The sequence below is a fragment of the Anarhichas minor genome, unplaced genomic scaffold (assembly GCF_050575085.1).
Source record: "Anarhichas minor isolate MPS153535 unplaced genomic scaffold, ASM5057508v1 ptg000025l, whole genome shotgun sequence".
NCBI classification, from domain to species: Eukaryota; Metazoa; Chordata; class Actinopteri; order Perciformes; family Anarhichadidae; genus Anarhichas; species Anarhichas minor.
Window position 1 is genome coordinate 4466181 of NW_027466471.1, and position 15892 is coordinate 4482072.

The 15892-nt window shown below is 43.5% G+C and overlaps 1 protein-coding gene across 19 annotated transcripts in view; it reads right to left on the reverse strand.

Moving 5' to 3' along the window:
• Positions 1-547: 547 nt before the first annotated feature.
• Positions 548-15892, reverse strand: part of LOC142957620 (transducin-like enhancer protein 4) — a 37204-nt gene continuing 21859 nt past the window's right edge. For 7 of the 19 annotated variants that reach the window (XM_076099556.1, XM_076099563.1, XM_076099562.1 and 4 more), the window contains 12 exons: positions 9906-10028; positions 8260-8313; positions 8002-8154; positions 7556-7688; positions 7278-7465; positions 5873-5949; positions 5511-5760; positions 5127-5374; positions 4709-4856; positions 3167-3317; positions 1703-1779; positions 548-1435 (listed from right to left, as the gene is read on the reverse strand). In XM_076099556.1, coding sequence (XP_075955671.1) covers positions 1328-1435; positions 1703-1779; positions 3167-3317; positions 4709-4856; positions 5127-5374; positions 5511-5760; positions 5873-5949; positions 7278-7465; positions 7556-7688; positions 8002-8154; positions 8260-8313; positions 9906-10028 — 1710 coding nt within the window. In that variant the 3' untranslated portion in view covers positions 548-1327. Of the gene's footprint in view, positions 1436-1702; positions 1780-3166; positions 3318-4708; positions 4857-5126; positions 5375-5510; positions 5761-5872; positions 5950-7253; positions 7466-7546; positions 7689-8001; positions 8155-8259; positions 8314-9905; positions 10029-11675; positions 11687-13842; positions 13860-15892 lie in introns of all 19 variants that reach the window. The other 12 variants (XM_076099559.1, XM_076099558.1, XM_076099555.1 and 9 more) reach the window with 9 other exon arrangements.

Here is a 15892-nt window from a genome sequence, read left to right on the forward strand (position 1 = left end):
TGGTTGACCTCCAAACACCAATACAAGTTTCACTGAAATCTGTCACACAGAGAATCCAGCGAGCGTCCGGAGGAGTCTCAACTGAGGGGGCAGAACCAAGAGCAAAGGTCACGCAGTAGTGAGCGAGGGCTCTGAGGGCAATCTTGTTAGTGGGTTTGTTCAAAGCCCACACGGTCCACACACACACACACACACACACACACACACACACACACACACACACACACACACACACACACACACACACACACACACACACACACACACACACACACACACACACACACACACACACACACACACACACACACACACACACACACACACACACACACACACACATGAGGGAAAATAAATAAAAACATTGATGGAAATAAATATCAAAAGTTAATCGACAAAAGCTGCATTTCAAGGAACAGTTCATGTGAGAACGGTACATACTTAGCTGCAGCCAGCAGCTGGTCAGATTAGTTTAGCATAAATCGGCGGGTCTTGCCAAGAAGAGCAGTGGGATTCAATATTAAACTGTGCGTAGAGCGTCATAGTTAGAAGCCCAGGGCCACTGACCAAGCGTCGGTATTTGACAAGTTGGAAATCAGAATGTGTTGAAAAGAATTACAACACTAAATTTAGATCTCACATTAATAAAAGCTGTGCAAACAAAACAATCAAAAAATGCATGTACCCACAGGAAGCTCTTTTGGAATAAATAAATACGTGTTAAGTGCATCTACATAAATGAGGGTCAGTATATCAGGATGTGGAACAAGGATGTTCAAGGTTTTGCAGGGAAATTTCCCCAGTGTGATATTTACATTGACCTCACAGTAACCCTTTCAAGTGTTGCGATTTTTAATTAATTGTCTTCATGATGTGCCAAATTCTAAAAGAAACAATTCTGGTGTCTTGGTCTGGCCTCGATTCTTTGTAAAAAGCCGGCAGGTTCGTGCCGAGCACAAAGGCAAGCATGTGAACGACGTAGCTGCTTGTCCATGCAAAAAAAAAAAAAAAACAGGCCGAAAGGTTGTAAAGGAATGTTACACTTTTAACAACAGCTGAAAGTGTAACGCGGTAATAACAGCAGCCTCTCCAGACTCAGTGCACACGGACATTCACTCATCCTCCCGACAACAAAGAAAGCCACTCAGTAGGAAAAAAAAAATCTCTGTGCTTGGTTCTGCTGTTTGTTTTGATCCACGACCAGCTAGAAAGGTCCAAGAAAGAATCAAGTTTGGTTTGGTTGGTTCCACTCAAATCCGTTTCATACACGTTAAAAACTGTACACAGGCGGTGGGGACGCCCGGCTGGAAAGCGTGGCCTCCACCTCCTAGTAGTTGACCTCATAGACGGTCGCCTTCTTATCTCCCGAGCCCGTCACAATGTACTTGTCGTCTATGGAGATGTCGCAGCTCAGCACGGAGGACGACTCCTTCGACTGTTGAGGGGAACAAAAGAGGCGAGAACATGTGAAAAGTGCACTTGAGTACTATGGGGGGGAAAAAAGCCCAGAGAGGGACGAAGGCCCACATGGCCTTCTGCCCTCTCTGGGCTTTTTGAGTAAGTACATTGAGTCATGCGCAGACAGGTGATGACTCATTTCTCCATCCAGTTCCGCAATGTTGTTTGTGTAAAGAGTACATTTAGACTGCGCTGTATCTGGCGTTTATTCATATTCTTGCGGTACATTCCTCCACACACTTACCTGGAATATGCTGGCTCCATACGGGGTTCTCCATGCGTTGAGCAGATTGTCTTTTCCCGTGCTCACAAACCACTTACCTGCAGAGGACGACAAACCACATTAGGCAACGAAAAAACGACACGAAAATGCTCGATGCGAATATTATGCATCAAAACTATTCATAACAGCAGTGGTACGAATTTGTGAAAGCTGCTGCACTTTTTTTTACAAAAAGTTCAAATAGATTCACGCAGCGTACCAGGATCCTATTGACCCACAGCGTCTGGCAGACTCTCTGAGGTCAAATGTAGTATAGCCTGAGCTACCGTTTAGCAGGTTTTTTTTGTGAAATGCTCCGAGTGAATATGAGTTCCCTCTGGTAAACAGTGTATATGTCAAGGGCTTTTATTGTGGAAATTAAGAACAGAAGGAGTGGGTCTGTGCTGCCTTTGTCGAGGTTGAAAGGAGTAATAAAGTTTGTCGTCTCGGTTCAGACTTCAGAGCCCCCGTGTTGTTGAACACTATAACGTAAGTTTTGAATTCGTCTGTTTGGTTGATGCCTTGATGTCTATTCACATTCTGTGTCAAAGTACTCATGACAAAAACGACAGTTTAATTAAAAAAAACACACAGAACGCAACAACGGCACCACTGCGCTCGAAACCCATTGTTTCTTTACTTTTTAATTAGTATGATTCTACATTTACTGTCTGCAACACATTATTGAAAGACAAACTGGTGGCTTCAAAATAAAACAAGTTAGTCGTAATAAAAATGTTGGGACATTTAACCGTTAAGTGATGACAAAGTAAACATCAAAATCACTTTTGATGACATTTGTTCCTGTAGATAATAACATACTGGTGCTTGGCTGATTCCAGCTTAACCAGAACAATTTTCAAGACTAAAAAGTAATTATTGGCTTGTATTTTCTTGGTCCATTATGATTTCTGGCTGTACAATCAACTTAATTTACATTGTGTAATCCCGTCTCCTACATGAAGCGAAGACATTTAATCACATTCTCATATCCTTTAGTCACTATGTAGCACTAACCTGCTACAAATTTTATTTTAATTTATTATACTATATTGATCCCTTTAAGGGGGAAATTTGTCTCTCCATTTGACCCATCCCTGTATATAGGCAGGCACCCAGGGAGGTTCAGTGTATTGCTCAGGTACACTTCGACACGTGACACGTCCCAGTCGAGGATCGAACCGTTGATCTTCCGGTTCCCAGACAACCCTCTTAACCCAGTGAGCCAGGTCGCCCCAAGATTTAATTTTAATTTAAATTGTAATTATTTCTACTGCATAAGATCACCCCATGTATGCTTAAGTTACAGCTGTCATCAATATTCAAATTCAACAGAATTTGATCAACGATTCAATTTCCCCAAGACTTGGAGCGTACGTTAATCGGTTTCCCTTCCCTTAAGCCCTTTTCAAAAAACACTGATAAGAACGTGTTTGTGATTCTTACCACAGTGAGCAAATCTGAGTGAGAGCACACAGCTCTCGTGCAGGTGGAGCTGGTACTTGTCAGGTTTGGTGACGTGCAGGACCTCCACGTTATTGTTCTCCATCCCGACTGCCAGCCACTCGCCCGTTGGACAGTATCCCAGTGAGAAGATCTGCAGTGAACAGTTATGGTATTTATACCTCTTGTAGTGTATATAAATACAAAACTTAATCTCTTATTACCAGCCGCGACAGCGACGCTGGTATTGTTTTCACTTTGAGAGTCTGTGCTTCTCATCATGGTCCTGGAGACACCTACTGTAGCAGGAAGTACCACAGAGGTGGTTTGGAGTACTTTGCCAGGTGTTTATATTTCTGTCTGTCTGTCTGTGGACAGATGTTGTCAATGCTGTAGAAATAGAATAGGAGTAGAACGAACATTCTCATTCAAATCAACGTAGAAGGATGGTCAAAGTGGCGGCCATTTTTATGTGTACCGTTGCTATTGCCACCGTTGTAGCGTGCTAACTTCCACATGAACTTACGGCGAGTTGCTGACTCCCTGAGGCTTAGGTTTTGTAGTAATGACTAAAACGAGCAGCGGAGTGGTAATAGTCTACTGTGTTTGTCTGCAGGGGTGGCCACTGATATTAACATATCTATGGATGCTGGCAAACATCCGCTGCTGCGCTTTTCTACACCATCATCAGCATTTCATACTAATCTGTCAAAACAGATGGCTTTTTTTCAGTTTCTAAAATCATATTAGGTATGCAACATATCCTGCCAGCAGCAATTATGTATCATGAAATGAGGTGGGTGAATGATTTAGTCAATTCTCATTTTTGAAACAAATCACAACAATATCTTCTCCAGATGATGAAGACGCCTGATGGCGTTATAAAGCTGGTAAACACTATTTTATTTTATTTTTTACTTTGCCATATCGCTGGTGTTCAACTTGCTGAAGCTCTTTTTTCACAAGGGAGGGGGCGGGGGTTAGAACAGATATTATTGAAGAGCGTTAGCACTCTATTGGCCATGTCTCTCCCTGTCTGCCCTGTACTCTCTGAGCTCTCTTTAACGCACACCCACCTCCTCCCTGTGCACACGAAGATTGTGAAATGGGCCATTTTTAAGGAAAATTGCAGTAATGGTCTATTATTGCCGCTCTTCTCCTGACCCGAATGAACTAAATATCTAACTGCCAGTGTTATTAGCGTTAAAGGTATTTGAGCACTTTATGGTGGGGTTAAACGTTCTGAACGAAGCTTGTAAATTACTGCAATGAAGCAAAAACCAGAGAGTGTAATCACACAAACTGTGACTTGTCCTGAGACGCAGACTTTTCAACAAATAATAAAAAAGTGCTGCAAAAGCAAACCTAAATGCAACATACACCTGCGAACTAATTCCATTCTTCTGCGACACAAACTATCATTCATGTCCACATTTAGCGTGCATACAGCAGTTCGTGCTGGAGCTCTTATAACAATGGTAGGTGGAGTCGCAGCACTAATGGAAATGGTTGCGTTTGTATGTTAGAAAAAGCGTTTTTGTGTACCTGGGAGGTGAAGTCGTGCTGCTGCAGCTGCCGTCCCTCCCTCAGGTCCCACGACCGCACGGTGTTGTCCAGGCCTCCAGTCCACAGCTTGGTCCCATCATTAGAGATGTCTATGCAGCTGGCTCCATCGGTGTGGCCCTGGAACTGCCTGCAGATCGACATCAAAATCAAAAAGGACACCCGTGAAGTTTGCTGGACATCATCCACGCAGATGCAAACCTCATAATAGATCTATAGATGTTTGGGGCCTTTCTAGTTGGGCCCCCATGCCCAGGTTGCCCACCCTGCCTAACGTCAAAGTCTGTCCCTGGTGTTTTTCAGAGGTAGACCATCTTTTGTGGACTTCTGGACTGTGGACCAAAATGTGTGTTTCTCCCTCACACATTGCTGCCCGCCCCCCCCTTCCCCAGCTCCATACCTAACCAGCGTCTGGTTGTGCAGATCCCACACGGCTATGTTTCCGTCGGAGCAGCAGGAGAAGCAGACCTTGGAGTCAGGGCTGATGGCCAGAGCGTAGCACGCGGGCGCGGACGACGTCAGCTCTGCCTTGATCCGCGGAGTCGGCGTAGCCAAATCCCAGATTGACAGAGTACTCGCCTCGCCCCCGACGATGAGAGTCCGCCCGTCAGGAAGTAGCCGACAGGAGCGGATGTAGTTGTCTCTGTTCTGATGTGACAGACGCACGGAGGTAGTTTTGTCATTAAAACAGCATCGATGCATAAGATAGTTACATGTTCTGCGTTTTAACCATGTACTGTATGAGGAAGCACTGCGTGCACATAAGGGGTCACCGCACACTCACGAGGCAGTCCAGCTGGGACACGGGGGTCTTGTTTCCCGGGTGACTGATGTCCCACACCTTGACGCAGCCCTTGCCGCCGGTGTAGACGTGACGCGTCGGGTTGCTGATGGTGACGGCGCACACCACATCCCCGTGGGCGAGGGTGTTGATCTGGCGCGCGTGGCGCGGGATGCCGGGGCCGATGAGCGCGTCCGGGGGGAAAGGCACGGGCTGCATTTGTCCGTCGGCGCTCACGTGAAAGGAGTAGGCTCTGGAGGGACGAAAGGGGGAAATAAGGGGGAAAAGTATGTGCAAAATGTGACAAAGAGAGAGAGAGAAAAAATTGAATTTTTTTATTTTTTTTAAATGATTTATTAACATACGGTTTTCCCCCAGGAATGCCTGACAGGTTAGGGGGAAGGCCAGGGACACGTATGTGGTGGTGAGGATCAAATCCCACCTAGAGAATATGAAAAAGAGTTTAGAATACAATCCAACCATAAACAAAAAAATTATACCAAAACTGGAGCTGTTGTAGCTGGTATCATGAGGAGTGTCTGTGTCTCTGAATAAAAACCGACTCAGCAGAGAAGCTGATTGCAGGTTCTGACAACTACAATATAGTTGGTGATATGAACCCAGACATTCCGTCATCTTGTTTTAATTTTCATGTTTTCCCTGCAAATTACCCAATTAGTACTGACTGAGCATCCAACCAAAGATAACAAGTCACCCAATGAAATAATACACTCTCACTTGCGGTACATTTCTCCATATGATTAGGACCGTTTTTTTTATTTATTTTTTTATTAATTTCTTCTGATCTAGTGTCAGCAGTTGTAAATCCAGCCAAAAAAAAAAATCACATTTCAAATATTTATAATTATAATGAGCAGCAAAAGCAGGGAATTAGAATATAATTCTTAAACAACACAATGTATGATTTAATTTTGCCCTGTGTAAAGGAACAGTGTGGATCTATTGGCAGAAATTGAATACAAAATTAATAAGTATGTTATCGTTAGTGTATAATCACCTGAATATAAGAATCGTTGGCTTTTCGTTACCTCAGAATGAGCTGTTTATATCTACATGTCCTTAGTTCCTCTTAACGCTTGGCTCGCAGGAGAAGTTTCAGTTGGTTGCAATCTGCAACCTCACCACTAGATGCCACCAAATCCAACACACTGCAGCTTCAAAGGTTCTCTGTACGATATTCTGAGCATTAATAATATAGTATCTATTGGCTATGTAAAGATATAGTGGAGTAATGTCTAACTGAGCAGAGAATGAAGTCGCTCTCCCTCTGTGCGTGTCATAATCCGAGCTTCTCCTTGCTTTGTTTACATTGCCGGCCTCCCTTGCCTTTTAGTGCATGTGAACGTGCCCCGCTGGTTAGCTGCACTACTCTCATATGGCGGTTACAGCTGATAACGGCATCAACCGATGGCGTTATAGCGGAAGTGTAGCGCCCAGCCTCCAGTTCCTCCTCAGGTAAACATCGTTAGCTCTGTCAGCACTTGTAGTTCGCACTGTTAGCACTGTTAGCTCTGTCAGCACTTGTAGTTTGCACTGTTTGCACTGTTAGCACTGTTAGCTGTGAGCCGCCGGCTCAGCCGTCGCCATGTTGAGAGCCGTGTGGAGACAATAGATAGAGTCTGAATTCTGTATTGAGGACCTTTAAATTGTTACAAATTTATTTGATTGTTTTGTTTACCAGCCCTTGGCAGGCAAAACTTAATTCCATATTCAGACTGTTGGTACTTGTGTTTGTGTGTGTTCGGGTACCACTTGTGTGCGTCCATAAGCTGCCACTGCAGCGGCGGCCACCGCGCTCATCTGAGGAGAAATGTTGTGCAGGCCGGTGTAGGCTGCCCCGGCTCCGCTCAGGTCTCCGTTCATGCCCGGATGGGGAACCAATCCAAACGGACTGGGGTACGGGCAGGGCACCGCCAGCGGCGTACGAAGACCAGGAGCTACAAAGACAAAAACACCATCTCATACAAGTTGCAACATTTGAGTCAGAGGTAACATGAGAAGTGTTATGCTCTGTTTGCAATGCTCACCCAGCGTCTCGACTCCTGGGGGTTTGCCCGGTGCGGACCTCAGGCCCGGGGTGGAGGTGCTACTCGGCATCGGGGCGTCTGAGCGGGAGGTGGGGGTGCTGGACTTGGACACGGGCGTCATGGACTTCTCATTCTACAGCACAAGAAAGGTTTAAACACTAGGCTAAACATTGCTTTGCAGGAGGAACAGACACGCAGCCGTTTACAAATTTAATATCAAAGCAGAACCATTAAATAATACAGGAACTATTCATGCTGTGACTGAGTTTATGACCCATAAAATGTATATTCTGTAAAAATGTATTATGTGTTTCCTGCACCTGCTATAATCCAGGGTTTATCATCTTTTTACCAACAGAATTTTTGCCCAGTTAAAAAATAGAGAACTACCCTCAGAAATGACGAACAGGAAGATCAGTGGGCTATAATTTCCCTCGATGACTCACCAAATTAATCTCTTTGGATTTGGAAGAAGGCGTGCTGCTGGAGGAGGCGATGGAGGACGGACTCAGCGGATCGTCCTTCTTCGTCAGGCGACTCTTCTCCAATCCGTTCTCCCTAGGCGAGTGGGCAGGACTTCCTCTGGGAGACGCTGGATCCTGCGGCGGTGAGCACAAGCAAGGATGAGAGCAGAAAGGTGGATTTTAATGTTCTTTCTTTCTCTTTTAAAACAAAAGACGCCACGCCGCTGAACCGAGCCGTACCTCGTTGGAGACGTCCACCACCAAGTTGTCGTCGCTCTTCTCTCCGTCACTTTCCTGATGGACACATAGAGGACACACACGTGACTTTCACTCTGTGGTGAAAACGATTTTGGAATTAGATTTACACAAACTAATAAAGTGAAAACATGTGCATTTCTTGTGTGGAGCATTTGTTTTTTTAATGGATAAAATAGATGAAAACTTGAAATCTGCCACTGTGTGTCCACTTTCTCAGGTGTCATAGGAAAAACCATCAACCTATATTCTCCAACAGTAAAAATGCAGATAATCTGTGCTTTTTTCAAATTCATTCCATTTATTTGATAGTACATGAAATAGAAATTGCATGTACATTAATAAAAAGGGTGATCATAAAATCAAAGATTTAATTAAATGCTCTAAAAGAAGACCACAAAGACAATTTTAGTCGTTCCTCTGACATTACTCCTTTTGTATTTTTGCAAGTTTTTAATTATCAGATAAAGTGGACCTAATGGTTCCATTGTGTATCCTCCAGATGGCTCGTTTGGCTGAAGAACAAGTCGTAAACTGCAACAAGCTGAGTTCAAATCCAAGCTACACCCTTTGACGTGTCAGTTCTCTCTCTCACTGTGTTGTCCAAAGAGAAAAAAAAGAGTGGGTTTGAATGTGGCTCATATGAGGGAAAACCTGTCAGGCTGCCCTTGTTTTGTTGCTGAATTTGTATTAGAAAGTTTGAACTCCTCTTTTTTCTCAAAAACTCTGAAAATTTGAGCCCAGACAAAATCTTTGCCAAAAGTGATGCAAATGTAGTTATGAACACAAAACAATCAACTAAATAACTTCTGCCTTTCCAATATGTTACCATCAGAAATAACACATTGAAATAAACTACATTAAGCCCTCGCGTTTGTAGGCCTCCGCCAACCAGTAGAGTTGCAGTTTACATCCATGTCTGTCCAAAATGTCACCACATTTTATCCTCTTGAAATTGAAATCAACCTCCGGATCTGAAAAGTGACGTAAATGCAAAATTACCTTAAACCTGCATTCTTTCTAATGGCCATCAGGAGGCGACTCCGCTGGTTGCAAAAATAAGTCAGATTGTATAGAAGCCTATGAGAAAATGACCCTATTTCTCACTTGATTTATCGCTAGTTACAAGTCTTCTTCAATATGTCATGATGTTCTTTTATAAAATTATGGTCCCATTTAGAGTAAACTAGACAATAAAGCAGGGTATGCTTTAGGGCGTGGTTACCTTGTGATTGAAGGGTTGTGACCTCGGCATGGTCCGGTGTGCAAGTTGTTTCGTATGACTTTAACCCTTTCACAGTGTGTTTTCACTTCATGAAAGTTAATTGTAACATTTTCTGGTCGCCTAAAAATGTCTTATTCAGCGTTCGGTTGTACTTAGCGCCAATCTGTCATGTTACTTCTGGTTGCAAAAAGCCAGGGTCACGCCAACGGCCAAAAACCAAGATGGCGAGGGCTAAAAACCAAAATGTCGACGGCCAAAAACCAAGACAGCGACAGCCAAAATGCCGAGCTCGAGGCTTCAAAACGGCGTTCCACACACCAATGGATGACGCCACAGTGACTCCGTCCACTTCTTATATATAAAGTCCATGACAAATTCAGAAAAGGTAACATTTATGTTGACTCACATAGCGCGTAGGGGCCAATTCCTTCTCATCTGTCTTCTGTTTCTTGCCGTCGGAGGAGTAGTCGCTCGAACTCCTGTGCTTCTCGCGGTTCCGAAAACTGGCCGAGGGAGACACGGATGAGCTCTGGAAGAGACAAGAAACCAGATACTTGTTAAAAAATACCCTTTCCTCTTCAATTAACAAGACACGAGTGTCTAAAATGTCGCATGCATGCCGTGTGTTCATTTATATATATTACAAATACGGCAATATGGCAGCAACATATTGCTTTACCTTAATGACACCAAAACATGTCTACAACTGTGTGTTTTTATGTTTTTTACCGCCTGTTTTGAACGTCTTCCAGGCTCTCGAGAGGTAACTGTCAAATTATCTGTTCACTCGTGTTTGTTAAAACAGCTTCAAAAAGCAAAATTAAAAGAAATGGTTGATTCAAAATGTAGGCATGTAATATGGCCTGTTTGCTGATTTGAGCCTCTGGGCTTCCACTGTTAACCCCGTGTTTAACGTCACTTGCTAGGAATTGTGGGTAAATTCCTCGGACAGAGTCTACGATCTGACAGTTGGTACAGCCCTAAACCTCATCGCGGACTTAAGTCCTCAACAGTTTGGCGACGCCGTCGTGGTTTGAACTCATTAAAAGAAACGTGGGGCAGGGGTTCCATCCATAGATGTCTCATCTCTTAATCAAATTTAAACACCATCGCTGAAGGATTAATCCTCTTTGAGAGGCAAAGATCAAAATAAGGTCAACTAAACATTGCCCCCCTCCCTCTATCGCTCGGGCCCCGTCCCTACTGATCTCTCTCCCCCACCCTCTGTCTCATTGGGAAGCTGTCGTTACCCGTCGGACGGAGAGAAAAAAAATAAAAATAAAGCAGGACCTTTAGGTCGACCTTTCCACTAACTCACGCTCGCAACCTTTACTGCTGCCCTTTGCCGTGCTGCAAGTGTCGATGACGAAGATTCCGTGGGGGGGGGGGGGGGGGGTTGCGGGGTTGGGCGGGCGGTCGTCCGGCACTTGTACCTGTTTACATTTCAGTGTGTGCAAATAATGTCGACATGTGAGTGTGTGTGTGCACAGGTGTCTCTCCTTGAGTGAGACAGAGCAGTTTGAGTCCCCCCCACCTCTCTCTCTCCAGACTGATTAGATTAATTAGCCTGCAAATTAGCTCTTTTTGAAAAAAATATCAAGACAAATTGATTTAGCTGCGGAGACAAGCGGAGGCCTCCTTTCCGGCAGTACAAGCGCCGCGAGTGTGGAGATGAACCGCAGCGGGCGGGACTTGGGAGAGAGCAATTCATTTACCGGCACATCATAATTATATTTGCCTCCCGTTTTAAAATTGATTCCGCACGTACCCGATAATGATACCTGTAACCTTCACTGTTTCGCTCAATTACAGTTTTGCATTAAACTTTGGTGTCTGTCTCGTAGTGAGAGGCCCAGAATGACCGAGCGTCTCATAAGGCGGTCCATGAAAGCCAAGGCCAGCAGTTCTCAAAGATGGATGGTGGGGCTACGTTACATATCAAAACAACTAATTTGAAGGGGATAAAGTCAGTGAAAAACTGAAAACCTGTACGATTTCCAGCATCATCATGACAACATTCTGTACTTTTACTGTGTAGCTGTGCGTTTTTTATGCTTTATCTTTCCAGGGGAAGAAATTGTAATGCTCTCCTTTTTTTCTGGTGCAACACGAAAATGCTCCCCTGCGAATAATATGAATCAAAGCTATTCATACATCAGCAGGTCAAATTTGTAACAGTTGACTTTTCTTTTAGCTAAATGCTTTGAGTGAGTTTGAGTTCCCTCTGGTAAACAGTGTATATGTCTAGGGCTTTTATTGTGAAAGGTAAGAACAGTAAGAATCTGGTCTGTGCCGCCTTCTAAAGGTTGAAAGGAGTAATAAAGTTTGTCATCTTGGTGCGGACTACGGAGCCTCTGTGTTGCTGTCAGGTGGCAAACTCCAGTTCTGCCGAATGAAGCCATTGCAGAAGTGTCTTTAAACTTACATTCTCTCTACTGACCAGCAGGGGGCGACTCCTCTGGTTGTATAGAAGTCTATGAGAAAATGACTACTTCTCTCTTGATTTATTACCTCAGTAAACATTGTAAACATTAGTTTATGGTCTCAATCTCTAGTTTCAAGTCTTCTTGAATACAGCATGATGTTCATTTCGTAAATGATGGTCCATTTAGAGTCAAACAGACCATAAAGCAGGGTATGCTTTAGGGCGGGCTTACTGTGGTTGACAGGTCTCTGCCGCTACCAGAGACGTATACAACGTATCTACGTTACTCCTCCACATTCCAAATATGGTAACTTCCGTTTATTGGTTGAGAAAAAAACAACAACATAGCGACAGCCGTATTCCAAGATTGCGTTGGCAAAACTGCCGAACTCAAGGCTTCATTACAGCAATCCACAAACCAATGGGTGACTTGACGATGACTACATCCACTTCTTACATATACAGTCTGTGGTTGCTGTACAGTATAGTTTATGTTGAATATATCCGTTTCGCACAATTGATTGATTGATTGAGGTGCCAAAGCTCAGAAATATCGACCTTGTTCAGAAAATGACATCAGTTTTTTTTTTTTTTAAAGGTCATATTCACGTTCTGCATGAACGTACTCATGACATGTTCAACAGTTTATTACAATATATTCCGGCAAGTGCCTTCCCCCAAATTTATCCTGGCCGTTCAGGGATTGAACCGGCAACTCTCAGGCCACAAGCTCTCTCATAAGCTCTACCACTTCAGCTACCACTGCCCCAAAAATTGATTTAAAAAAAAAAAAATATATATATATATATATACACACACACAGTATATAAATTTCAATTAAGATACACATTATATAAATGGTTTTCTTTTTCCCTCCCTTAAAGTTTTGCTCCTTGCCACTGCGGGTGAGAACGAGACGCGTCTACTTTTTAGAAACCCCGTATCTCATTCCCTTTGTCACACAGCTTCTTTTGCCAACTATCACAAAAAAAACACGACAGCTCTGTTCACACCAAAAGCACTTTTCACTCTAATCTGTCACCTCTGATCCTTTATGTTCGACTCAATTTGTCTCTTATTCCGCAGCCAACACAGCATGGGAGGCATGACTGTACACTGTATGCAGACTTTTCTTTTCTTTCTAAAAGAGCATCGCAACATTAACAAAGAGACAGACTGCAGCTGAGCGGTGAGGAAAATAAGACAGAAAAAGTACAAAACATTAGTGCCACTCTAGCAACACGCTGCAGTATGTTTAACTTCAGCGAGCGATTCATTCTAAAGGTCAGTCTAACCATGAAAGGACGCCTCATTAGGAAATCTTTCTCCACCTTTTCTTTCTAGACGTACAGAACATAATCAAGGACTTTGTTAAAAAGAGATTTTACCTTGAGTGTTTTAGGGTCATCACATTTAACAAAAATTAAAATCTATTAATTGCAACTATACTCCAAAACCGCATATCCCCATCCATCCCATAGTGGACTGAAAAGGGAATATAACAAATACGCACACAAAAGAAAAAGCGACAAATACGTGGCCTTGGCGACTGAAGCAACAATTAGCTTCATTACATAAGTGCGTCTGAAAGGCCTGAGGAGTCGCAGTCCTTGAACGCACCACGACCACACAACAGACCGTCTGTGTTTGGCAGCGCTAAGTACGCACACACACACACATGTGTGTCTTGTGCCCAGACGCCTTTATCAGCTTGCGAGGTGCTAACGCCAAGAACGTTAAGGCACAGATGTTCATGCAATTCACACAAACACACACACTGTACCCCGTGGACGGTTGCCAAGGCAACTGTAAACCAGTGACAAGGGGCTTATTGGTTTCATGAAGTGACTGTTGGCTGCGTGTGTTCTCACAGGGTGCTAATGAAAGGCATTCATCATTCTGGTCCCTCTATCTTTACCGCGGATTTCTGACGACCTCACACACACACACACACACACACACACACACACACACACACACACCACCTACACACATACACTGCTAATCGCTCCCATCGTGGCACCCACAGCTGTGTGTGTGTGACATACTACATGGGGGGGCAGGAGATAACATATTAAACATTCCTCCCGTCTCCACCTCCTCCAAAACACCAGAGAACACCCACAATCTGCTAAACACATGCACATGCGTGTGCGTGTGCGTGTGTGTGTATATATATGTTTGAGAGCGAGAGAGAAAGAGCTCGGGCTGCAGGAATAAAGAAATGCTAATCTACTCATTGAGTATTCAACAAACCAAATGTTTGCCTTGGGCAGAAAAAGCTCAGCTTAAGGGACTAATTACTACAAGTGGTGGATGTAATGTTGCTCTGTTGAACTGCCTCCTTCCTTCACTAGTCAGACGTGTGCTTTTTTTTTTCTTTTACAGTGAATGTGGAATACATAAACGACTACTGGATCAGAGGCTACTAATTCTGATTTTAATCATGGCATCTGAATTGGAATCCATTAATGGCCGTGGATTCTGATCGTTGTTGAAGAATATTTCATTAAGTGGCGAGCCACATTTGAAATTATTTTACTAGAATTACCGCCTCGCGGTTTAAGTCAAGTTGCGGGTTTACATCCTTGTCTGTGCAGATTGTCATCGCTCTATAATTTTATCCAACTAGAAATCGGTCACGGTGTTCTTTGACCCCCAAATTATAATCATATCATCCTGAGTGCAAGAGGATGTTTGTACCAAAATTGAAGAAATGCACTCAAGGTGTACCCGAGATGTCACAAGAAAAGGGACCGAGGAGAGGTCACAGAGACCTTTGACCAACCAAAATCTAGGTGGATGTTTACGTCAAATTTGCCCTCCAGGCGTTCCCTGAGATATCGCGTTCACGAGAATGGACCGGAAGTCTGGAGGGACGGCCCAAAAAAGATAATGCCCCGGGCGAATACTTAACATTTTTGATGCCATAATTTGTGTTAAAATATGAAGCAGTGAAAATCAAATAAGTTTGATATATACGATGTTTATTTAATATTTAACATCTACGTCAAACATATTAACTGTTTCTCACACAGCTCTTAATTTCCTGCTTCACCGCAACATGCTGTATAAATCACATGGAACCATTACAGCCAGTGACTTCATAACAAAGTCGACAAAAAAACGTTAATAAAAGTATATGTCAAGAAATTAGCATAAGTTACTAATCATGACATGTTTGGACTCTGGTTTTGTTTTGGACTTTCCTTCGTAGTGGACTAGGGATGGGTACCCAAACCCGGTATCAAACGGGAACCGGTGCTAAATTATGAACGACTGGACTATTGATAATATCTTATCGGTACTTTTTAACGTTTTGGTGTAACGTATTGACATGATAACTATGGCAACTACGCTCGTTACTTTACTTGCAATAAAACCTACGTGACTAAACAGCCACTACTTTATCAATACACTTGTTCAACGAGCATAAACACAAACATGTGAACATGTAGAAAAGAGATATTTCAATCATCTCTGTCCGCAGCCTCTCATCCAACACAGTGCGCTGACTCCGCAATTTGCAAAATGAGCTGGAAACAAAAACTGTTTGCATGTAGTTCAGCTTAGTGCCACATATCTGAAAATGATTGGAAACCTCTCTGCTGGCTGAGGCCAAGCAGCCCTCCTCCCTCAAGCAGCGGTACCTGCAGGCAGTGAATCAGCAGGAGGAGGAGGACAGGAAGGAAGGACTGATTCTGACTGATGTTCTTCATTCTTTATAAACTTCACTTGGGAATATGATTAGTTTTTTTGTTTCCCGTGATATATTAATGATTTTATACAGTGACCTCGCTGTTGCTGCTCTAGAAACCATGTTTAGATTTGTTTAAAATATAAATAAATTCTAATCCTGTTCTCAGGGCGACTGTGGCAGAGCAGGGTCGTCCTTCAATCAGAGGATCGGCGGTTTGATCCCCGGCTCCGCTAGTCCATGTCGATGTGTCCTTGGACAAGACACTTGA